Genomic DNA, 26,314 nt, shown 5'->3' with positions numbered 1-26,314 from the left:
CCCAGCTACTCAGGAGGCTGAGGCAGGAGAATCGCTTGACTCCAAGAGGTGGAAGTTGCAGTGAGCCGAGATCGCGCCACTGCACTCCAGCCTGGGTGACAAGAGTGAAACCCTGTCTCAAAAAAAAAAAAAAAAAAAGTTGTTATAATTGACAGAGACTTCTTTGAAAATAGATGAAATGCTTCTTACTTTTAAAGTGATTGTCAAATTAGGGTGTTATTAGAATTTGTATTTTAAAATCAGCTTGAAAATTCTATTTGATCAAAATTTTAAAGTTTTATTTTGTAGGATTGGCATGACCTAAGTTTTTCTTTTTTTCTTTTTCTTTTTTTTTTTGTTTTTTTGTTTTTTGTTTTTTGAGCTGGAGTCTCGCTCTGTCACCCAGGCTGGAGTGCAGTGGCGCAATCTCGGCTCACTGTAACCTCCGCCTCCTGGATTCAAGCAATTCTCCTGCCTCAGCCTCGTAAGTAGCTGGGATTACAGGCACCCACCACCACGCCCAGATAATGTTTGTATTTTTAGTAGAGACAGGGTTTCACCATGTTGGCCAGGCTGGTCTTGAACTCCTGACCTCAAGTGATCTACCTGCCTCAGCCTCCCAAAGTGCTGGGATTACAGGCGTGAGCCACCATGCCCGGCCAACCTAAGTTTTCAAGGTGCTTTTTTTTTTTTAAACTCTCTTAATTATGTGTGGAGTTCATTTACATGAAGAAATAAAATGATGTAAGATAGTCTCATAGTAATTTTTGATTCTTGCCTTTTTTTCCTCCCTTCATATGTAGAATTGCCAATGCCACTCCCATCCCTGGAGACTTGCTTCGAGAAAATACAGATGAGGTATTTCCAGATGAACAGCTTAGCGATGGAGAAAATGGCATCCCTGTTGGTGTGTCACCAGATAAATTGCCTGGATCTCTGGGACACCCCCGTCCCCAGGAGAAGGATGTTTGGGAAGAAATGGATGCCAACAAAAACAAGATAAAGCTTGGAATTTGTAAGGTATGAGTACCTTATAAACAACAGAAATTTATTTCTTACAGTTCAGAAGGCTGGGAAGTCCAAGAAGGAAGGCTAGGCAGATTTGGTGTCTGGTGAGGGCTGTTTTGTGGCTCCTCCTTGCTGAGTCCTCCTGTGGTAGATGGGGAAAGGGATCTCTTTTGGGCCTCTTTTGTAAGGACACCACTCTCATTCATGAGGGCTCTGCCTTCTTGACCTAATTACCTCCCAAGGGGCCCACCTCCTAATACCCTCACATTGGGAGTTAGAATTTCAACATGTGAATTTTGGGGGGACACAAACATTCAGACTATAGCAGGTGTATATGTTCAGTCATGGGAGTCATTTGCAAAATGATCTCTGGATCGATGTGATATGCCACAATGTGATCTGGCTGTTGACAAAGCACAATCTGGACCAATAGTAATCAGGAATGAGTAGTGGAAAGTAGACAGGGAGTCAGTGTCAGATTTTTCTAGTATCAGCTGTGGCTGTCTTTATGGCACCAGGAACAAACTGTTCTTATAGCAAAAAAAAAAAAATCACTAGTGACATTCTCAGTTGTCAGCCCATATGGATATCTGTGTATGTGAGAGAATGAAGTGGCACTTGACATAGGAGATCTTAGTTACTTTAGTTTCTGTCTCTTACCCACTATCACTAGTTAATCTCAGTGAAATTTGAATGGTAGATAGTTTTGACCCTAAGTTCATTATTTGTTATCATGGTGATGTGCAGTTTATTGAATTTATAATGTATAGTGCTGTACATTACAAGCTCTCATTTTGAACATCTGGATAAAGCATTAAGCTAAATGTTGAAGACAATTTACTATGCTAGGTGCTGTGCAGTTTAAGATACATCTTTTACCTTTAAGGACCTTACGGTCTCTTCGGGTAGATATGTAGCTGCACAAGCAAATATAATACAAGACAGAACATTGTGCAAAACATTAAAAAGAATTAAAATGCATGCAGATGGGGTGGGAGTTGGGAACATGCCTTATGGAAGAAGTGGTTGAAGTAGAAGTATAAGTAAAAATATGTACATGAGGGCCAGGCATGGTGGCTCACACCTGTAATCCTAGCACTTTGGGAGGCCAAGGTGGGTGGATCACCTGAAGTCGAGTTCAAGACCAGCCTGGCCAACATGGTGAAACCCTGTCTCTACTAAAAATACAAAAATTAGGAAGGTGTGGTGATGGGTGCCTGTAATCCCAGCTACTTGGGAAGCTGAGGCAGGAGAATTGCTTGAACCTGAGAGGTGGAGGTTGCAGTGAGCCAAGATCATGCCACTGCACTCCAGCCTGGGTAACAGAGCGAAACTCCGCCTCAAAAAATATATATATACATATATACATGAAAAAGTGCATGGATAGAGCTTGTAACTTTAGGAATTTATTGGTCATCTAGGAGAAAAATTCAAAACAGCTATATTTATCTTTTAAAATCTACTTATACTATATATAAAAGATTTTATATATGTCATGTCAAAGCATAGTAATATAAGCATGTGAATCCACCATCTGCCCCAAGAACTAGAATATTTTAACATATTCCTTCTATATTTATGCTTCTACCCTATCCCCACTGAGGTAACCACTGTCTTAGGTTAGATTCCATAAAAGCAGAGCTACAAAACAAACCTTAATAGGTTTAAATAATTGAAATCACACATACTATGTTCTCTGAAAATAATGGAGTTAATCTAGTAATCAGTGACATAAAGACAACAGGAAAATCTCTAAACACTTGGAAATTATACAGCATATTTCTGTATAATCCATGGGTCAGAGAGGAAGCCTTAAAGGAAAATTTTTTTAATTTACATAGAATTGAATGAGATTGAAACTACAGCATATCAAAATGTTTGGGAGGCAGCTAAAGCAGTACTGAGAGAGAAGTGTATAGCACTAAATACTTACATTAGGAAAGATAAGGTTTTACATCAATAGTCTAAATCCTACCTCAAGAAAGTAGAAAAAGAAGCAGCAGAATAAGCTAAGACAAGCAGAAAGAAGGTAATAAATATCTCTGTTACTGTATTGCAAAAGTTTTGGTGTGTTGTATTTTCATTCTCATTCTGTTCTAAATATTTTTCCACAATGATGTTTTTCATCCATGAGTTATTAGGTGCATACAAGTTTAGAGTTTTTACATCTGCCAGGTGATTAAAAGTTTTGTTTTTCTTTATATAGTGACTATTTCTATTCTGTTCCTACTATTTTTTTTTTCTAGCATTAAAGCCTATTTTGTCAGATGTTAATACAGTCATGCCAACTTTCTTTTGGGTAGTACATGCATGGTGTATCTTTTTTCTGCCTTTATCTTTCTATTTTTTCTCATCTGTATTCTGTTGTGACTTTTGTTAAGTGGAATATAAGTGGTCAATCTTACGTCTTTATGTTTTAATTAGTCAGTTTAATTGATTTACATTTAGAATTATTATTGTATTTATGTATTTATTTTCTGAGACAGAGTCTCGCTCTGTCACCCAGTCTGGAGTGCAGTGACATGATCTCGGCTCACTGCAACCTCTGCCTCCCGGGTTCAAGTGATTCTCCTGCCTCAGCCTCCCAAGTAGCTGAAATTACAGGCACCTGCCACCACGCCTGGATAATTTTTGTATTTTTAGTAGTGTGGGTTTTGCCATGTTGGCCAGGATGGTCTCGAACTCCTGACCTGAGGTGATCTGTCCGCCTCAGCCTCCCAAAGTGGTACGATTACAGGCACAAGCCACAATGCCCAGCCAAATTATTTTTATATGAACTTGTTTCTCTTCTCTTTTAAATTTCTATTCAGTTTTTTAATGCCTTTTTCCCGCCTTTCTTTTCATTACAGATTTTGTTGGTATTTTTCGTCTTCTGTTTTCTCTTTGTACTTATTGGGAATTTAAACATTCTAATTCTGTTCTCTTGGTAGTTGTCCTTGAAATTTCCCAATTATTTTTAACTTAAAAGTCTAAAATTAAGCAATATCTTAACCACCTTTCTGATACTGCAAGGACTATAGAACATTTTAACTTCATTCACCCTTCTCCCAACATTTTAGTACTCTTCTAATTTTAATTCTTTCTTTAAAAAAAAAAGAAAAAGAATGACTTGCCCTGACACAGTGGCTCACACCCGTAATCCCAGCACTTCGGGGGGCCAAGGTGGGAGGAACACTAGAGCCCAGGAGTTCGAGACCAGTCTGGGCAACATGGCAAAACCCTGTCTCTACCAAAAAAAAAAAAAAAGTTAGCCGGGCATGTTGGCATGTGCCTGTAGTCCCAGGTACTTGGGAGGCTGAGGGTGGAGGATCGCTTGAACCTGGAAGGAGAAGCTGCAGTGAGCCAAGATTGTGCCACTGCACTCCAGCCTAGGTGACAGAGTGAGACTCTGTCTCAAACAGACAACAACAAAAAATAATGACTTGAATTAGATTATTATTTATTTTATTTATTTTTTGAGACAGAGTCTCTCTCTGTCACCTAGGCTGGAGTGCAGTGGTGCGATCTCAGCTCACTACAACCTCCGCCTCCCGGGTTGTGATTCTCATGCCTCGTCCTCCCATGTGGCTGGGAGTACAGGCACGTGCCACCACACCCGGCTAATTTTTTGTATTTTTGGTAGAGACGGGGTTTCACCGTGTATTGGCCAGGCTAAGTCTTGAACTCCTGGCCTCAAGTAATTCACCTGCCTCGACCTCACAAAATGCTGGGATTACAGGCGTGAGCCACCAGGCCCAGCCTTGAATTGGATTATTAATGTTGTTCTTTTATACAAGTAATGTTTATATGGACTTTCAAAGACGTTTACCATTTCCTTTCATTTCTGAAAGTCTTTGGCTCATCTTTCTTCCGGAAATATTTCCTTCAGAAGTTCCTTTACCTCGGGTCTTTTGGTAGAGGACTCTTTCTATAAATGTATTTTCTTATCTATAAATGTACTTATTTTAGCTTCATTCTTTCAAGATTATGCCGAATATAAAGTTGGGGGTTTTTTTGGTTTGTTTGTTTTCTTTTCTTTTCTTTTTTTTTTTTTTTTGAGACAGGGTTTTGCTTTGTTGCCCAGGCTGGAGTGCAGTGGTGCGATCTCGGCTTACTTCAGCCTCCACCTCCTGGGTTAAAGCAATTCTCCTGCCTCAGCCTCCCGAGTAGCCGGGACCACAGGCATGCGCCACCACACCTGGCTAATTTTTTGTGTGTATTTTTATTAGAGACAGGGTTTTACCGTATTGGCCAGGCTGGTCTTGAACTCCTGGCCTCAAGTGATTCACCCACCTCCCTCCCAAAGTGCTGGGATTACAGGTGTGAGCCGCCATGCCTAGCCCAAATATAAAGTTTTCTATTGATAGTTATTTTTCCTCTGGCTTCAGTCATTGGTGTTCAGAAACTTACTGTCGTTCTAATTGTTTTTTTCTTTTTAAGTGATTGTTTCCCCCATCTTCATCTTTCCTTCCCAGCTACTTCTTAGTTCTTGTTCTTGTCTGTTGTGTTCTGTGTTTTCACCATGATGTTTCTAAGCATATATTTATTTTTGTTTATCTGGCTTGGGATATCTTGTGTCCCTTGAATATTTTTATTCATATTTTTGTATAAAAATATGTTCTGGGAAATAACAGCCATTCTGTATCTAAATGTTACTACCTCTTCATTCTTTCTATTATCTCTTTCTAGGACTCCAGTTAGACATATGTTATGGCTTTTTATTGTATCCATCATATCTCTTAATACCTTTTTTCATAATTTTCTTCTTATCTTGCTGGGTTTGCTTTGTTTTGTGTTTTGTTTTTGTTTTTTTGAGATGGAATCTTGGTCTCTTGCCCAGGCTGGAGTGCAATGGCATGACGTCGGCTCACCGCAACCTCCGTCTCCTGGGTTCAAGTGATTCTCCTGCCTCAGCTTCCCGAGTAGCTGGGATTACAGGCATGTGCCACCACACCCAGCTAATTTTTTTTGTATTTTTAGTAGAGATGGAGTTTTACTATGTTGACCAGGCTAGTCTCCAGCTCCTGACCTTGTGACCCACCCTCCTTGGCCTCCCAAAGTGCTGGGGTTACAGATGTGAGCCACCACGCCCGGCCTATCTTGCTGTTTTTTATTCTAGGTAATTTCTTTGGCTGTGTCTTCCAATTCACTAATTAATAATTTCAACCTTTTTTTTTTTTTTACTTACTTGCTGTTTAACTTGTTAATTTAATATTAAATATTAAGTTAATCAGTCATTTAATTCCAAATAACCCTTTGTTGATCTTTGCTATAATAACCTTTATTTATTTAAACATTTATGCATAGCTGGTCTATATTTTGTATTGGAACCAGTTCAATATCTGAAATATTTGGGAGTTTTAAATGTTTTTCTTAATTTTGACTATTATTTCTGTTGTGTCAATCATGGTAGCATGCCTTCTCATGTATTGATTCTCTCTTTTTTTTTTTTTTGGCTAATTAATTAATAATTGATGGGAGTTCTGGAGACCAAAATTGGGGTTTGGGGAAACCTTCCTTCAAGGAAGACTGGCTTGTGTTTCTGCTGCTACCCTGAGTGTATCACCAATTTGAGCCAATTAGGCATCCTCTTGAGGGTCTCTAATCAGAGTAGATGTCCCAGACTTCCCTCTGTCACAACACTGCTTATATAAGGCTTAGTTTCCCTGACAATGTGCTGCTGTAGGCACCTGTACTTAAACAGTCCCACCCCCTGAGCTGCCTCACACTCATCCTCCTTCTCCTCTGCCTCAGCTCCTTAGTAGTCTGGCCCCCAGGCTTTTTGTTGTTTTTTGTTTTTAGAGGGAGAATGAGAAAAGAGATATAGCGACTCTGGCTTGGCAGCCTCTCCTAACTTGTGAGACCACTTATGTCTCAAAGGGAACATCCTTTCCAGGTTTCAGTTTCAGGTTAGTGGAATGGGATACTACAAGCCTCAAGTCAGACATAATTCAAAAATCCAAGTCTGTTAAACATTTTTAGATTATTTACGTTTGTGCCAAAAGTATTTTAAAAAACTAAAATAACACTGAAACTGAGTATAAATTAAGAACACACATTTAATGAAGAGTTAATAGATAAAAATGTAATGAAGTAAACTAGCCAAAATATCCTAATCGTCTGAAAACACATCTAATCATTTATTTATGTTATTTTGAAAGGCTTCAATGATTCCTCTCATGTGTGTTGCCTAGAATGTTTTTCATGGTTTTATTTTATATTTTGGATAGGCTGCTACTGAAGAGGAGAATAGCCATGGCCAGGCAAATGGTCTTCTCAATGCTCCAAGCCTTGGGTCACCAATTCGTGTCCGCTCAGAGATTACTCAGCCAGACAGAGATATTCCATTGGTGCGAAAGTTACGTTCCATCCACAGCTTTGAGCTCGAAAAACGTCTGACCCTGGAGCCAAAGCCAGACACTGACAAGTTCCTTGAGACCTGGTATAAAATAGTGTATTTTTCTTTTTAAAGCTTCTAAGGTACCATTATTATTGTTGTTGTTGTTGTTGTTATTATTGTATATTTCTGTTACATAAAGTCTTTCAAATAAGAAATTCTTGCATTTTTGTAACACTGAGTCTATTAAGCTCTAATTTTCATCCATGTTTTTAATTATTATTATCCTGATTCTTAATTATTATAAATTCTATAGCATATCCTTTGGCTTTGGAAGCTGAGCAGTAGGGCTGATAACTTCCTAACACTAGGTACAAGTTAAATGAACATTTTTACAGTAACTTTGTTTACAAAGTAATCTCTTCCACACAACAGTGTAGTGTTGGAGAGGGCATGATAAAGATGGCATTAGGCAGAGATGAGGGGAATACATAAAGGAGGGGAAAAAGTAATTTATACACAAGGGACAGTCAGTTCAATTCGCTTTAGTGAAGACCTTCTAGGAGTAAGATACTGTAGGAAAATAGACACCAATAAGTATATCATGCTTGCCCTCGAGAGTTTGCAGTCTACCTAGAGAGAAAGGAAGGTGAAACTTGAGAGATCTATACATAGGTAAAGATTGTAGTGCATGGTTTTGAGGCACATTATCCCTACAACAAATTTTGATAACAGAAGACAGAAATGTAAAAAGTGTGGGATGTATTTATGAATTATAGAAACTTCAGTAGTATTCGCAGTATTGAGACCTAATTTCCTTTAATAGTAGTCATGCCCTTCAATGGTTCATCTCTAGTGGCTACTATTGGTAATGAAATATGAGGTTAGAGGGACTGTGAATTTGACTAAGATGGTAATTACTGTTTCCCAAGACAATTCAGCCTCTTCTGGCCTACTCCAATCTGGCGTCCATTTTAAACAATCCTTCACATATGTGTGTTCTTCCTCACATGTTAATCATTCATAGCTATGTTATGTAAGCACATGTCTACATGCTCACATGATCAAAAGGATCGATGGGGCATTGGTTTACACATTTTGAGTTGTGGCTCATATTGAGAATAAATATCAACATACAATAGGGATAAATGCTTAGTTCAATAAAAAGTTGGTTTGACAAAAGAAGGGAACTAAAAAGGGCCTTGCCGAGGAAAGAACTGAGCTCCATCTTCCAAAGCAGGATGTGGCAGGTAGAGAAGAGCATTATCAATGCTGTGAAACTTTCCTTGTGCTTTATCTATCTTTTTTTCTCTCATCTTTGTGTCCATATTAGTTCTGTATGGAGCTTATATATTATATAATAAATGTTTCCTTAGGACAGTTGAGTAACTTCTTTCCATTTCCTTAAGCCTGGAGAAAATGCAGAAAGGTACCAGTGCAGGAAAAGAATCTATTCTCCCTGCTCTGCTGCATAAGCCTTGCGTTCCTGCTGTGTCCCGTACTGACCACATCTGGCACTATGATGAAGAATATCTTCCAGATGCCTCCAAGCCTGCTTCTGCCAACACCCCTGAGCAGGCAGATGGTGGTGGCAGCAATGGATTTATAGCTGTTAACCTGAGCTCTTGCAAGCAAGAAATTGATTCCAAAGAATGGGTGATTGTGGACAAGGAGCAGGACCTTCAGGATTTTAGGACAAATGAGGCTGTAGGACATAAAACAACTGGAAGTCCTTCTGATGAGGAGCCTGAAGTACTTCAAGTCCTGGAGGCATCACCTCAAGATGAAAAGCTCCAGTTAGGTCCTTGGGCAGAAAATGATCATTTAAAGAAGGAAACCTCAGGTGTGGTGTTAGCACTTTCTGCAGAGGGTCCTCCTACTGCTGCTTCAGAACAATATACAGATAGGCTGGAACTCCAGCCTGGGGCTGCTAGTCAGTTTATTGCAGCTACGCCCACAAGTCTAATGGAGGCGCAGGCAGAAGGACCCCTTACAGCGGTAAGAAATTTGTTTTTATTATTATTCTCTGTTATCCACTCAAGGTGCTATTAAGAAAGGACTAACAGTTGATCAACTAAGATTCTTCAGTAGAGGCCTAAATTTTGCAGATGGCCCAGGGAGTCATTTTGTACTAAGTTCTATAGTCAACCCTCCAATATGAAATTTTTCAAAAAGTGAGGTCTTCTTTTATTATATCAAACTCAATACGTGAAATGTCATTATAACCTAATTTTAGAATAACATTTTTAATTAGACTACAAGCGCTAGCTCTCTGTGTTTATATATGCTACAATTTTTTAAAGTTCCTAGCAATTTTTACTATACATTTACTGAGGAAGGCATATATTTAACCATTCATGGTTTGTTCTTCACACTGTACACTGTTGGGAGGCCTGAGCCTTTAATTCCCTTTCTCTTTCATAAAGTCCACCCAGGAATTTCTCATATTTCACATTCCTGTTAAACAGTCATTTTCTAACATTGATGGCCACTGTTCAAAATGCAGAGTCCCAGGCCTCACTTCCAGAACTTTTGTTTTAGTAGGTCTGGGGAAGAGTGTGCTCAGGAATCCTCATTTTAACAAGCAGGTAGAGGCGGCATTTATGATACAGGTCTTCTGCAAAGGAAACTTTTGAGGAACCACTATTGTTTATTTTCAGTTTTGGGCGTTCAGCTGGAGAAGCCTGTTACCCTGTTACCAGTAAGCAGTGGTGCCCCCGGTGACTGTGTGAGGAGGAGCCCCAGAAAAGCCAGAGATGGCCAAGCAAAGCCATGAAAAGCCCCCAGGCTAAATAAGTAACTGTGAACACAAATCTTAGATAGATGTACCCACAGGTACATCTATCCTTATGTGATGAGAGCTACCAGGTTTCCTTAAATTCCATAATCATCTAGCAGTCCCCCCCACCCCTGCAACTCACCAGAAACAGCATTGTTCCCCAAACTGAAATGTTTTCTATTAGAACACAATTCCACATCAGGTGCAAAACAGTGGGAAAAGATACCGGTGAAAATACATTTTGTGTACAGTTCTGAGAAATTTGCCTGTGCTCCAAAATAGGGAAATAAAGGCCTGCCTGCTTCTTCACCAGAGTTAGTTAGCAGGTCCCTCTTTCCCGGGACTGCTTTGTATAGTTAGGCAGGTTGTTCACGGCATAAAGGAATCTAGCCAGGAAACGAATTAGAGCTGAAATCTACCCCAGACTTTGCTTTCCAAACTGTGCATCTTGGCACAGGGCTGTTTCCTTTTGGAAGGGCATTCTTTTCCAAACTGTACAAAGCTATCATGTGGGCTAGAGGTAGGTAACTACTAACTCCCTCCCTCTCTGCTCCATCCTTTCTCCCAACCCACCTTTCCTCTTTCCATTCATCCACTCTTTCCACCTTCCCAGGTTCACTTTGTTCTTTGACTCTATCATGCTGTGTACTAACTTTTGCTCTAGCATGTTTCCAGCAGCACTGTGCTGTGCCTCCCTTCGTGGAGGCTTTCTAAAACCTTTGCTCCATTTCTCCTGGTATTTTTTGCCCTCTCTTGATGCTGTCCTGTTTACAAAGATTGTGCTCATGGTTCTCTTACACTACTGCAGTGTTTTCTCTGACAAGTTGTTGATAGGCTTGCGTTCATGTATGTGATGTTTGACCTTATTTTTAGATATCTTTGAATTATTTTTCTTTCTTTCTTTCTTTCTTTACTGAGACGCAGTCTCACTCTGTTGCCCAGGTTGGAGCGCAGTGGTGCGATCTTGGTTCACTGCAACCTCCGCCTTCTGGGTTCAAGTGATTCTCCTGCCTCAGCCTCCCAAGTAGCTGGAATTACAGGTGCCCACCACCAAGCCCGGCTAATTTTTTTGTATTAATTGAAAGTCTCTAATGAAATGTCAGCTGCATCAATTGTATACTTATTTCTCAGTTTTTTGTTTCTATTTTAGAGGCAAGGTCTTCCTCAGTCACCCAGGCTGTGTAGCACAGTGGAACGATCATACCTTACTGTAACCTTGAGCTCCTGGGCTCTAGTGATCCTCCCATGCCAGCGTCCCAAGTCACTAGGACTACAGGCATGAGTCACCACACCCAGCTAATTTTGCTGTATTTCAGGGATAGCAAGTTGGCACCAACCTGTCAGGTTGGCAATGAAAACTTACATCTAAACAGTTACCTTAAACAACCTGAAGTGATTTGTAATGGGGCTGTTGTTGTTGTTGTTGTTGTTTTGTACAGACAGGGTTTTGCCATGATGCCCAGACTGGTCTCAAATTCCTGTGTTCAAGTGGTCCTCCCACATTGGCCTCCCAAAGTGCTGGGATTACAGGTGTGAGCTCCTACACCTGGCTAATTTTCAATCTTTTGTAAGACAGGGTCCCACTGTGTTGCCCAGACTGGTCTCAAACTGCTGGGGTCCAGAGATTCTCCTACCTCAGCCTGTCCATAATCTTGGGATTATAGACATGAGCCACTTTCTATAATCTGCCTAGCCAGTGCTTCATTTTAATATTACCTTTAGAAACAGTGTAAATGTGGCTGGGCTCTAGTAACATAACCCATATGTTATCCATTGCTATTGCTGTGTAACAAATTAGCCCAAATTTAGCATCGTTAAACAACAATCATTATTTCACACAATTTCTTGGAGCTAGAAATGCAAGAGTGGCTTAGTTCAGTGGTTCTAGCTCATGCGTGGTCTCTCATGAGGCTGATGTCAAGCTCTCAGCCAGGGTTAAAATCAATTTAAAAGTTTGGCTGGAAAGGGAAGATCCACTTCCAAGCTCACTCACATGACTGTTGGCAGGCCTCAGTTCCTTACTGGCTGTTAGCCAGAGGCTCTAGTTCCTCCCCATTTGGGCCTCTCCATAGTTGACATGACATCTGGCTTTCCCAGTGAGTGAGGTGAGAAAGAGACAGAGATGGGGGAAGAGAGGTGAAGAGAATGCATCCCCACCGAGATAGAAGCCACAGTGTCTTTTCTAATCTGTCTCAGAAGGGACATACCATCACTTCTGCCATATTCTATTAGTCACAAAGACCAACGCTGTACAATGTATGAGGGTCTATACGAGGGTGTGAATACCAGGACACACCTCTGGGTCATTGGGAACCATTTTAGAAGCTGTCTACCATATTACCTTACGTTTATATTTTACAGAATACTTCCCTATTTGATCTTAACTGCAACTCCATGGAACAAGCAGAGGGAATATTGTTTTCTCTTTTTGTACCGAGGGCACTAAGCCTCAGGACAGGGAGAATCCATGAAGAGTCAGACGCTGATAGACTAGACTTGGTGTTCCGTCCCTCATGCCAGGAGATTACACCTTACACCAGTCTTCTGTCCCTACACCAGGGCATTGCCAACATACTGAAAGACTTTCCTGATTGGCTTGTTTCTTAGAGATCGAGAAGAGGAAAGGGGTTTTAAAATAATGCACAAAGAAGGAGCAGGACCAAAAGAAGAAGAGTAGCAGTATTTTTAATAATCTGTTAGCCAACATCTATTGAGAGAATTCCTCTGACTGTATTTACAGGACCACCAATACTAGCACTAATAAAATTTAAATTAGCAGTTAGTTGTATTGCCTTAATTATGTTTATTTCTTCATACCTGTGAAGTATCTGCTAAGTTCCAGGCTTTACGCTATACTTCAGGGATAACAAGTTGGCACCAACCTGTCGGGTTGGCAATGAAAACTTACATCTAAACAGTTATCTTAAACAACCTGAAGTGATTGTAGTGGGGCTGTTTACAGGAATGAGGACACAGACATATCTGCCTAGGACTTAGGAGTAGAATTTTGGATATCTTTATTTTCTCAACTTTTATTTTCTAATTTTTTTTTAGCATGGTAATTAAAAATCTTTCTGGGAAGGTTAAGGAATGCTTCAGGCCGGGCGCGGTGGCTCACACCTGTAATCCCAGCACTTTGGGAGGCTGAGGCGTGTGGATCACGAGGTCAGGAGCTCAAGACCAGCCTGGCCAAGATGGTGAAACCCCGTCTCTACTAAAAATACAAAAAACTAGCCAGGCGTGGTGGCAGCACCTATAGTCCCGGCTACTCCGGAGGCTGAGGCAGAGAATTGCTTAAAAACCCGGGAGGCGGAGGTTGCAGTGAGCCGAGATCGCGCCGCTGCACTCCAGCCTGGGCGACAGAGCAAGACTCTGTGTCAAAAAAAAAAAAAAAGGAAAGAAAAAAAAAAGAAATAGTTCCATATGGCTTTCCTGGCGAGGCACGCTTTGCTTATCTGGATCCCTTGTATAAACTGCAGTGACTGTGTGAAAGCTCATGGAGTTATTCAGAGTCTCCACTGACACAGGAGTGAGCCACACATGTGTTAATAGAGGCGTGCTTTAATAATGTGAAAAGTGAAGACTTTTTGGGTTGGTTACCATCTGTTTAACTTCTTAAAATGGATTTTGCAGGAGGGTTGAATGTATATATATTGACTGGGGAGTGGCCAAATGTCCTCTGACCATGAATTCCTATTTTTGATCTGGAAAATTTGGTCATTACAATCATAGGAAAGTTTTTTTTTTCTATGAGATTACATCTCTGGAATTGTATTTGATATTACACTTCAACCTATGTACAGTCATAAAGGATCAGAGATTGGATGGACTACACTGGAAAGTAAAGAAAGCCCATTTGTGAAGTGCTTGAGTACAGACTGGAATATCACTTGGGAGATTTTTGTGGAAGGAACCTCAGCATGCAATGGTTGATACACTCATGTGTGTAACATTTGTTGAGTGTCTACTGTGAGTTTCACCATGTTGGCCAGTCCGGTCTCGAACTCTGAACTCAGGTGATCCACCTGCCTTGGCCTTTCAAAATTCTGGGATTACAGGCATGAGCCACGGTGCCCGGCCAATATATCACATTTTCTTTATCCACTCATCTGTTGTTGTACACTTGGGTTGATTCCATATCTTGGCTATTGTGAACAGTGATGCAGTAAACGTGAGTGTGCGTATATCTCTTCAATATACTGATCTTCCCAGTAGTGGGATTGCTGAATTGTATGGTAGTTCTATTTGTAGTTTTTTGAGGAACCTACATACTTTTCTCCATAGTAGTAACTGTACTAGTTTACATTCCCACTGTATTAGTCTGTTTTCATACTGCTGATAAAGACATACCCAAGACTGAGCACTTTACAAAAGAAAGAGGTTTAATTGGACTTATAGTTCCACATGGCTGGGGAGGCCTCACAATCATGGTGGAAGGCAAGGAGGAGCAAGTCACATCTTACATGGATGGCAGCCGGCAAAGAGAGCTTGTGCAGGAAAAATCCCCCTTATAATAACCATCAGATCTCATGAGACTTACTCACTATCATGAGAACAGCATGAGAAAGACCTGCCCCTATGATTCAGTTACCTCCCACTGGGTCCTTCCCACAACATGTGGGAATTCAAGATGAGATTTGGGTGGGGACACAGCTAAACCATATCACCCACCAACACTGTATTTGAGAGTTCTCTTTTCTCTGCATCCTTGCCAGCATTTGTTATTTTTTGTCTTTTTGATGATAGCCATTTTTACTGGGGTGATAAAATATCTCATTGTGGTTTTTATTTGCATTTCCCTGATGACTAGTGATACTGAACATTTTTTCATGTATTTGTTGGCCATTTGTATATCTTCTTTTGAGAAATGTCTGTGTAGATCATTTGCCCATTTTCTAATGAGATGTTTTTCTTTTCTTTTCTTTTCTCTTTTTTTTTTTTTTTTTTGGCTGTTGAGATATTTGAGTTTCTTATATATTCTGGATATTAATCCCATTAGATGAATAGTTTGTAGATATTTTCTTCCATTTTGTAGGTTATCTTTTCACTCTATTGACTGTTTCCTTTGCTGCGAAGAAGGTTTTTAGTTTGATATAATCCAATTTATTTTTGTTTTTGTTGCCTGTGCTTTTGAGGTCTTATTCATAAAGTATTTTCCTAGACCAGTGTTCTGAAACATTTACCCTATGTTTTCTTCTAGTAGTTTTCTAGTTTCAGGCCTTGCATTTAGGTCTTTAATCCATTTTGAGCTGATTTTTATATAAGGTGAGAGATGGGGGTCTAGTTTCATTGTTCTGCATGTGGATATCCAGTTTTCCCAGCATCATTTATTGAAGAGACTGTTCTTTCCCCAGTGAATGCTGTGGTGCCTTTGTCAAACTTAGTTGGCTGTAGATAAATGGATCTATTTCTGGATTCTCTGATCTGTTCTGTTGGTCTATGTGTCTATTTTTATGCCAGTACCATGCTGTTTTGGTTACTATAGCTTTGTAGTATAATTTGAAATTAGGTAGTGTTATACCTCCAACTTTTGTTTTGTTTTCTTTTGTATTTTTGCTTAGGATTGCTTTAGCTATTTGGGGTCGGATTGTTTTTCTATTTCTGCAAAAAATGTCATTGGTATTTTGATAGGGATTGCATTGACTCTGTAGCACTTCAGATACTATAGGCATTTAAACACTATTAATTTAGCAATATTAATTCTTCCAATACAAGAGCATGAGATATCTTTCCATTTTATTGTATGTCCTCTTCAATTTCTTTCATTAGTATTTTCTGGTTTTACTTGTAGAGATCTTTCACTTCTTTGGTGAAATTTATTCCTAGTTATTTTATTTGTTAAGCAAACAAATAAAATACCGAAAATCTAGTAGATCCTGTAGGTTTTCTTCATTAAAAAATTTTATTTTTGTCTGCCTGAGTTATTCAGAAGACCTGTCTTCGAATTCAGAAATTCTGCCTGGTCTAGTCTGTTATTGAAGCTCTCAATTGTATTTTTTATTTCATTCATTGAATTCTTTTTTTTTTTTTTTTTTTGAGATGGAGTCTCGCTGTGCCACCCAGGCTGGAGTGCAGTGGCGTGATCTCAGCTCACTGCAACCTCTGCCGGCTGGTTCAAGCAATTCTCCTTCCTCAGCCTCCTGAGTAGCTGGGATTACAGGTGCCCACCACCACACCTGGCTAATTTTTGTATTTTTAGTAGAGACGGGGTTTCACCATGTTGGCCAGGCTGGTCTCAGGCTCCTGACCTCAAGTGATCTGCCCACTTCGGCCTCCTAAAGTGTTGGGATTATAGGCGTGAGCCACCACACCCGGCCCATTTAATTCTTTAGTGCTAAGATTTCTTTGGTTCTTTTTTATGATATCTATTTCTGTTGAATTTCTCATTGAAATCATGAATTGTTTTTCTGATTTAACTGAATTGTCTATCTTTATTCTCTTATATGTCACTGAGTTTCTTTAAAATTATTATTTAGATTTTTTTCTGGGATTTTGTATAATTCCTTATGATTGGGGTCTTTTACTGGAGAATTATCATTTCTTGGGTGGTGTCATATTTCCTTGCTTTTTCATGTTTGATGTGTCCCTATGTTGATTTCTATGCATCTGGTAGAACAGTTGACTCTCCAAATTTTATGGAGTAGATTTCATAGGGAAAGACTTGGGTCTTGGGGTATCAGTTGGGTGTGGTGCCTTCACTTTGATGCTAGGTGGATGCAATAATGTAGTTTTCATGCAATTTCTTCAGCTGTAAACCATGCTGGTGATGTTTGCAAGTGTCTCTGTGGCCTAAGGTGAGAGTTTGTGGCAGTGTTGGCATGGTTTTTCTGGGTGTGGTCTCACCAGGCTGCTTCTCAGGTCAGGGTCTGCATGTGCACACAAGTGGGTCAGCCAGTTTGGAGTCTGGCTCACTGGGGTTGGGGCCACAGTGCTGTTACTCTGGCCAGGGGCATGGGCTCATGGCTGCTGGGCTGGGCTGGGAGGCATACCTGCCAGGGGCAGGCTCAGCAGGCTGTTTCTCAGGTCCAAGGCACAGGTGTGCAGCTGCTCAGCTGGCCTGGGGGTGTATCTGCCAGGAGCTGGCCTGAGCCAGCTGGCCCTGAGTGCTGGCAAATACACTGACCTGAAGGTGGGTCAGCTCCTCAGGGGTTTGGAAGCCTCTCCTGCTCAAGGGTGTGTCTGCCCTGTGTGGGACTGCCAGACTGTTTCTCTACCTAGAAGTGTGCATTGGCAGGGGTTAGTTTTCCTGCTGTGCAGGACTCGAATCACAGCTGATCCTGAGCCCAAGCTCCAAGCAGTCAGGGTCATGACATTGTAGCCACCAGCCACCTGTGTGAGCTTGGTGGAATGAAGATGGAGCCCAAGGGCTGGAGAGGTGCAGTGGCTTCTGGTCCCCGGAACAGGGTATACTCCAGAAGTGGCTCTGGCCTTAGGGTGGCACTAAGCTGTGGCAGCTTGGCTCATGGGTGGGCGGGAATGCTCACCTTGTTCTCCTAATCTGGAGCAAAGCAGCTGTGTGAATTTTTAGCAGCTCTCCAAACTAGGCTTCAGGCTCCAGGCTCGCGAGGACTGTTGGTTTCTCTTGTAGTAAGGATTGTAGGTGTTTGCAGTGGCAGTGAGGGCTGATGAGGTTGTTCTGCTTACCTTTTTCCCACAACAGGAAGTCCCTCCTGACTCCAGCCCAATCTGGGCTTGGGTAACGGGGCAGCAAAGGCTGGGTGTCTCCATGCTGCCTTCTTGGGCTTCTTTTTTTTTTTTTTTTTTTGAGATGGAATCTCGCTTTGTCACCCGGGCTGGAGTGCAATGGCGCAATCTCGGCTCACCGCAACCTCCGCCTCATGGGTTCAAGTGATTCTTCTGCCGCAGCCTCCCAAGTAGCTGAGATTACAGGCATGTGCCACCACGCCCGGCTAATTTTGTATTTTTAGTAGAGACGGGGTTTCTGCATGTTGGTCAGGCTGGTCTTGAACTCCTGACCTCAGATGATCTGCCTGCCTTGGCCTCCCAAAGTGCTGGGATTACAGGCGTGAGCCACCGCGCCCAGCCTATAATTTTCAACATTTCTATAAAGTATTATATAAAGCTGCTTTAGACAAAAAAAGTCTATGGTAGAATTTGAATGGCTAAAATTTAACTTCTTAATAGGCCAGGCTGTATTAGGTACCAATATGTTATTCTGTGTATATCTCTGCTCAATTATTTGTCTTTGTCAACAGACAAAAATGAGACAGAAATTTCATATACCACATTCTTTTCATTTGGAAGAAAGGCTATTTGGAATGGATGTTGAATTTCGCGAAGTTTTTATTATCTTAGTAACATTACAATCCTTGAATGAGAGAAAAGTAAAAGGATAATTTGTAAGTTAAAATGCAAATGGTTGTTGGTTTGCAGCTCATTGTTTCTCACTAGTGGCTAGTTTGAAACATGGGGTGACTGAAAAATAGTGAGGCTGCTTTACCTGAACTATTAAGTAAGACACTAATTTTGGTGAAACTTAGTACTAGGCACTAATAGAACTAAGAAACTATGAAAGAAATGGAAAATATTGAGATCCTTTTCTAATTCTTTAGAAAGATGTACATGATACAATTACAGAACAGAAGAAAGGAAATGATTGGATTAATGCCATAATGAAATGTTTGTGAATTATGGAAATTAAAGATATAAAAGATGCATATGGCTTACTGGCAGATTATTTATTTGGTCCATTTGTAGAGCGCCCCAAGTATGAGAACTGCTTTTATGTCTTTATAGTTTAAGGAAGCTCTTTGCAGCTACACTTAGAATTAGCTTTCTCTTCTCTATACTCAACTACTGATCCTAGGTTTTCTCCTTTTGTCAGATAATGTTATTGCAGACTCAGTTTCCCCGACTTTGAGAGTGTGTGATACATGTCAGTAGGCTGTACTGTGCTGTGCACAACTTTCAAAATCCTGAAGTCCTATCTATGACTTCTTGGCTGTATTTTTCCTCATTTGTGGATTTGTGTTAGTAATAGTACTCTGACCGGGCACAGTGGCTCATATCTGTAATCCCAGCACTTTGGGAGGCCTAGTCAGGAAGATCTCTTGAGCCCAGGAGTTCAAGACCATCCTGGGCAACATAGTGAGACCCTGTCTGTGCAAATTTTTTTTTTAATTAGCTGGTGTGGTGCGCATGCCTATAGTCTCAGCTACTTGGGAGTCTGAGGTGGAGGGATTGCTTGAGCCCAGGAGTTGGAGGCTACAGTGAGCTGTGATTGCACCACTGCACCTAGCCTGGGTGACAGAGCAAGACTCTGTCTCTAAAAATAATAATAATAATTAAAAAATGATAATAGTACCCGATTAAAATATAAAGAAGCTATGAAATGGGGTTTGTAAAAATGATCTGGGAAATAAGAAATTTAAAGTACTATGGAAATATTATGTGAGAGTAGTTTATGCACAATTTATCATAATTGCTCAGAATCTTTTCAAGAAAAATTCTCCCGTCTGGTGATCCATATATATTTTTATTATTGTTGTTGGTTTGGTGTTTTTTTTTTTGAGGCAGGGTATTGCTATGTTGCCCAGGCTGGTCTCAAACTCCTGGGCTCAAGCAATCTTCCTGCCTCAGCCTCTTGAGTAGCTGGGATTACAGGTACAGGCCACCATGCTTGACTCATATATATTTTCTATGTATAAAATTGCCACTCTTTTTTTTATACCATATGTATGTGCACATTTATATCCTGAATCTAAAATGAGTTAATCTCAGAACTGTAGAAATTAACCCTAGCTTCAATCTCAGAAGACCAATGGAGTTTTTTGTTTGTTTTGTTTTGAGACAGAGTGTTGCTCTGTTGCCCAGGCTCGAGTGCAGTGGCACGATCTTGGCTCACTGCAACCTCTGCCTCCCAGGTTCAAGCCATTCTCCTGCCTCAGCCTCCCGAGTAGCTGGTATTACAGGCACCCGCCATCACCCCCAGCTAATTTTTGTATTTTTAGTAGAGACAGGATTTCACCATGTTGGCCAGGCTGGTCTCGAACTCCTGACCTCAGATGATCCGCCCACCTCAGCCTCCCAAAGTGCTGGGATTACAGGCGTGAGCCACTGCGCTTGGCCTGGAGTATTATTTTTATAGCACTGCTGTGTTCATTTTGACTAATGTACTTAGAATTACATATAATAATTAGGTGACTGTTTTGTTTTGTTTTGTTTTTTCAGACAGGGTCCAGCAGTCTGGCTCTGTCGCACAGGCTGGAGTACAGTGGCATGATCTTGGCTCACTGCATCCTTCGCCTCCCAGGTTCAAGCAATTTTCCCACCTCAGCCTCCCGAGAAGCTGGGATTACAGGCACCCACCACCATACCTGGCTAATTTTTTCTATTTTTAGTAGAGACAGGGTTTCACCATGTTGGCCAGTCTGGTCTCAAACTCCTGATCTCAGGAGATCCGCCTGCCTCGGCCCCCCAAAGTGCTGGGATTATAGGCATGAGCCATCACACCTGGCCTGATTTTGAATATAGGTTATCATCTCCCTTGTTATTTGACATTTAATATAATTTCTTACACTTGCTTTTCTTATCATGGTCACTTTTGGGTCCATTTACTAAGCAGTAAATTTTGAAAAGTGAATTACTATAAATTTTAGATTTCAACATCACTTTCAAAGTATACTAGAAAATTGCCATCTGTCTAAATATATTTTAGAATAATTAAAACAGAAATATGAGATAACTTCCTGAAGGAAAACAGTACCAATAGAAACTAATGCTTTTTCCCAGGGTCATTTTAGATTTGCGCTTATTCTAAGAGTTTAGCTCTAAATTCAAATTGCCTGTCTTGGATTAGCCTGAAAGATCCTCAGGACCCTGGTTGCATTTGGGAGCTATTCCAGGACATTAGTTAGGTGTTTTTTTTCCTGGGCTGGACTTAGGACAAGCTTTACATGTCCATGAGCTTTACAGATCCATGTCCAACTAATAGTATTCCTGACACAAAGTGAAATAGATCTGAACATCTTAGCTGACCCTGGAACCACATGGTTTCTTGGTGTCTTTGGACTAGAGATTGACTCTAAACTAAATCTCCCATGACTAATCCAAATTCATTTTGCATTGTATTCAGACCAATTTCTATAGTTTTCCTAGAACTTAATGGGTCTCATTAAGTGATTTGAACTTACTTGATTTCTCAAAAAGACTGTTTTTCTTTATTAGTTTATATAGTTATTTTCAGCCTACTTACATGTCACTTTAGGTGACATGAAAATAAAAACTTTAGGTATCTTAAGGAAGGACATTCTTATTAGATATTGAATCTTATTCATATAGAATTAAAATTACCTCAGTGGAAGGGGGGTAGATTTTCACTTCTCATAGGCTTGATTTTTTTTTTTTTTTTTCTGAGACGGAGCTTCACTCTTACTGCCCAGGCTGGGGTGCAATGGCGCAATCTCGGCTCACCACAACCTCTGCCTCCTGAGTTCAAGCGATTCTCCTGCCTCAGCCTCCTGAGTAGCTGGGATTACAGGCATGTGCCACCACACCCAGCTTATTTTGTATTTTTAGTAGAGACGGGGTTTCACCATTTTGGCCAGGCTGGTCTTGAACTCCTGACCTCAGGTGGTCTGCCCACGTCGGCCTCCCAAAGTGCTGAGATTACAGGCGTGAGCCACTGCGCCCAGCCCACTTGATCTTTAAAAATTGGTCAGGTGTGGGCTGGGTGCAGTGGCTCACGCCTGTAATCCCAGCACTTTGGGAGGCCGAGGTGGGTGGATCACCTAAGGTCAGGAGTTCGAGACCAACCTGACCAACATGGTGAAACCCCGTCTCTACTAAAAATACAGAAATTAGCTGGGCATAGTGGTGGGCACCTGTAATCCCAGATACTTGGGAGGCTGAGGCAGGGAGAATCACATAAACCCAGGAGGCGGAGGTTGCAGTGAGCCAAGATTGCGCCATTGCACTCCAGCCTGGGCGACAGAGCAAGACAACATCTCATAAAAAAATAAAATAAAATAAAATAAAAAATTGGCCAGGTGTGGTGGCTTACACCTTTAATCCAAGTGCTTTGGGAGGCCAAGGCAGATGGATCACTTGAGCTCAGGAGTTTGAGACCAGCCTGGGCAACAGGTGACACCCCATCCCTACAAAAATGCAAAAATTAGCCAGATGTGGTGGTGCATGCTGTAGTCCCAGCTACTCGGGAGGCTGAGGTGGGAGGATCACTTGAGCCTGGAAAGCAGAAGTTGCAGTAAGCCAAGATCACACCACTACACTTCAGTCTAGGTGACACAGTGACCGTGTCTCAAAAAAAAAAAAAAAGAAAACATTAGAGAAATCATGAAACATTAGTAAATACCTTTGTATGTCTTTACTTGTAGGAAGATATAATCCTAGTATTCAACAGAATTTATGGAAAACAACAAAATGCATGAAAATTTGGAGTTTTTCAATGAACAATTATTTGCCAATAATTTTTTCCTGTAATCCTATAATCAGGATTCTGGCAGGAAATAGATGGTATACTCAAAGGGACTTGGAGAGAATTTAATGTAAGGAATTTTTTACAGATGTATGGGCAGAGTTAAGAGAGCCAGTGGGACCAGCAACAGAGGGAGCCATTCCTACCATGAGACCTGAAAGGGGAGTAGAAGTGGGTGTTCGCAGAATCTGGCGAGGGTAGTAGCTGAGAGACAGGCCATAAGAAGGGAGCTGTGGCCAGGATAGTGGAATGTAGCTGTCACTAGCGCCACAGTCCTCAGTGGGGAAGCAAGGAGAATCATTACCCAGCCCTCTCTTTCCTCTAACACTCTGATTGCCTGTTGGTGCCGTCCATTGAGCAGATCTAACCACAAATCAGAAAGCCAGGAAACCGAGGTGGTGCAGTCTGTAGAAATTAGTCTTCCAGGGCATACAGCACACCAAAGAAGGGGCAGGGATAAACCTACAGAGAGAGACTGTTCTGCACAGTTTATTAGTAGGGTAGCTTGAGTGTCATTCATTGTTACTCAGAATTGTTCATTTTTCTTATAAGTTGGGCAGACCTGGTCAACATCTGTGTTCTTCCTATAAATTAGAATTTGAGGTGTTAAATCTCAAAGCATGCATCTTTGTTGATATTTTACATAATTGCATTTTAATTTTTTCTTCCCCTTCTCCAGATTACAATTCCTAGACCTTCTGTGGCATCTACACAGTCAACTTCAGGGAGCTTTCACTATGGTCAGCAGCCAGAGAAGAAAGATCTTCAGCCCATGGAGCCCACTGTGGAACTTTACTCTCCAAGGGAAAACTTCTCTGGCTTGGTTGTGACGGAGGGTGAACCGCCTAGTGGAGGAAGCAGAACAGATTTGGGGCTTCAGATAGATCACATTGGTCATGACATGTTACCCAACATTAGAGAAAGTAACAAATCTCAAGACCTGGGACCAAAAGAACTTCCTGATAATAACAGACTGGTTGTGAGAGAATTTGAAAATCTCCCTGGGGAAACTGAAGAGAAAAGCATCCTTTTAGAGTCAGATAATGAAGATGAGAAGTTAAGTAGAGGGCAGCATTGTATTGAGATCTCCTCTTTCCCAGGAGATTTGGTAATTGTGGAAAAGGATCACTCAGCTACTACTGAACCTCTTGATGTGACAAAAACACAGACTTTTAGTGTGGTACCAAATCAAGACAAAAATGATGAGATAATGAAGCTTCTGACAGTTGGAACTTCAGAAATTTCTTCCAGAGACATTGACCCACATGTCGAAGGTCAGCTAGGCCAAGCGGCAGAAATGCAAAAAAATAAGATATCTAAGGATGATGACATCATGAGTGAAGACTTGCCGGGTCATCAAGGAGACCTCTCTACTTTTTTGCACCAAGAGGGCAAGAGAGAGAAAATCACCCCTAGAAATGGAGAACTATTTCATTGTGTTTCAGAGAATGAACATGGTGCCCCAACCCGGAAGGATATGGTTAGGTCATCCTTTGTAACTAGACACAGCCGAATCCCTGTTTTAGCACAAGAGATAGACTCAACCTTGGAATCATCCTCTCCAGTTTCTGCAAAAGAAAAGCTCCTCCAAAAGAAAGCCTATCAGCCAGACCTAGTCAAGCTTCTGGTGGAAAAAAGACAATTCAAGTCCTTCCTTGGCGACCTCTCAAGTGCCTCTGATAAATTGCTAGAGGAGAAACTAGCTACTGTTCCTGCTCCCTTTTGTGAGGAGGAAGCGCTCACTCCCCTTTCAAGACTGACAGTAGATTCTCACCTGAGTAGGTCAACTGAAGATAGCTTTCTGTCACCTATCATCTCCCAGTCTAGAAAGAGCAAAATTCCAAGGCCAGTTTCATGGGTCAACACAGATCAAGTCAATAGCTCAACTTCATCTCAGTTCTTTCCTCGGCCACCACCAGGAAAGCCACCCACGAGGCCTGGAGTGGAAGCCAGGTAATGCTGTGTGCTCTCCCTGTGTTAAGTGTGTAACACCATTTCTATATCTGCTTTATTGTAGTCCACCAATGGCATCATTTCTGTGTTGCCCCCTTCTCAGTATCTTTCTTTCCTGCCTTTCCCAGGCCTTACAGCGTAGTGCAGTGGAAGTAATCAGATTGATCCAGGTTAATTATTTTTTCCAATTTATTGTGGTAAAATACACATAACATAAAATTTAGCATCTTAACTTTTGTATGTTTTTGAGACAGAGTCTCGCTCTATCACGCAGGCTGGAGTGGAGTGACTCAATCTCAGCTCACTGCAACCTCTGCATCCCGGGTTCAAGAGAGTCTCTCGTGCCTCAGTCACCCAAGTAGCTAGGATTACAGGCACCTGCCACCACACCAGTTTATTTTATTTTATTTTATTTTAACTAGAGACAGGGTTTCGCTATGTTGGGCAGGCTGGTCTCAAACTCCTGGCCCCAAGTGATCCATCTGCCTTGGCCTCCCAAAGTGCTGGGATTACAGGCTTGAGCCACTGTGCCCAGTGGCTCTTAATCATTTTTAAGTGTACAGTTCAGTGGTATTAAGTACATTCACATTGTTGTGTTACACTTAATATTCTAAAGTTATAACACTTTCATTTAGATTTATATCAGCTTAACTTCAATATCATGCAAAAACTCTGCTCCTTTCAGTCTCCATCTCCACTCCTTTCAGCTGTTGATGTTACAAAATTACATCTTTATACATTGTGTGTTCAAACACGTAAACCAATAATTTTTAAAATGCATTAATCTCTTAAGTTATGTAAAAAACAAAATGTGGAGTTTTAATTGTCCATGTGTTTGCCTTTATTAAGATCTTTATTTCTTCATATGGCTTCAAGTTCCTGTGTGGCGTCCTTTCATTTCAACCTACAGGACTCCCTTTAGCATTTCTTGCAAGGCAGGTCTGGTGGTAACAAACTCCCTTAGCTTTTATCTGAGAATGTCTTAATTACTCCCTCATTTTTGAAGGACAGTTTTGCCAGATACAGGATTCTTAGTTGACCGTTCTTTTAGTATTTTAAAAGAAGTACTTTAAAGTACTAAAGTACTTCCAGCCTCAATGTTTCTGATGAGAAGTGTTCTGATAATTTTTTTGAGAATCTCAAGATTCTCTGTCTTTGTCTTTTGACAGTTTGATTATAATGTGTCTCATTGTGGGTCTCTGAGTTCATCCTACTTCGAGTTTGTTGAGTTTCTGGGATGTTGTATATTCATGTCTCTTATGACTTTTGCGGAGTTTGCAACCTTTTTTTTTTTTTTTAAGTATTCTCTCTGCCTCTTTCACTTTTCTCCTTCTGGAACTCCCACAGTGTGCATGCAAGTCTGCTTGATGGCCCCACAGGCCCTTTACTCTCTGTTTACTTTTTCTTTACTCCTTTTTTTTTCTGTACCTCAGACTCAATACTTTCCATTGTCCTGTCTTCAAGTTTGCTGATTTTTTCTTCTGCCTGCTCAAATCTGCTTTCGAATCCGTCTAGTGAATTTTTTATTTTAGTGATTGTACTTTTCAGTTCCAATTTTTTTTTGGTTCTTTTTAGGTTTTCTGTCTCTTATTTATATTTCCATTTTGTTCATACATTGTTTTCTTGAGTTTCTCCATGTCTTTCTTTAGTTCTTCAAGCTATCCTTAAGACAGTTGTTTCAAAATCTTTGTCTAGTAGATTTGCCATCAGGTCTTTTTCAGGTACAATTTCTGTTGATATATTTTTTTCTCCTTGGAATGGACCATACTTTCCTGTTTCTGTGTATGTTTTTTGATTTTTTTTGTTGAAAATTGGATATTTGAAT

At 40.8% G+C, this 26,314-nt stretch overlaps 1 protein-coding gene across 9 annotated transcripts in view; it reads left to right on the top strand.

Annotated features, from left to right (window-relative positions):
• The window catches only part of TTBK2 (tau tubulin kinase 2), a 175,647-nt gene that overhangs the window by 138,158 nt on the left and 11,175 nt on the right, over positions 1-26,314 (top strand). For all 9 annotated transcript variants that reach the window (XM_054532666.1, XM_054532665.1, XM_054532664.2 and 6 more), the window contains 4 exons: positions 783-999; positions 7,197-7,408; positions 8,713-9,301; positions 23,216-24,489. In XM_054532666.1, coding sequence (XP_054388641.1) covers positions 783-999; positions 7,197-7,408; positions 8,713-9,301; positions 23,216-24,489 — 2,292 coding nt within the window. The remainder of the gene's footprint in view (positions 1-782; positions 1,000-7,196; positions 7,409-8,712; positions 9,302-23,215; positions 24,490-26,314) is intronic.

This window comes from Pongo abelii, chromosome 16 (genome assembly GCF_028885655.2).
Source record: "Pongo abelii isolate AG06213 chromosome 16, NHGRI_mPonAbe1-v2.0_pri, whole genome shotgun sequence".
Lineage (NCBI taxonomy): Eukaryota > Metazoa > Chordata > Mammalia > Primates > Hominidae > Pongo > Pongo abelii.
This window is presented reverse-complemented; position numbering and strand designations above follow the sequence as displayed.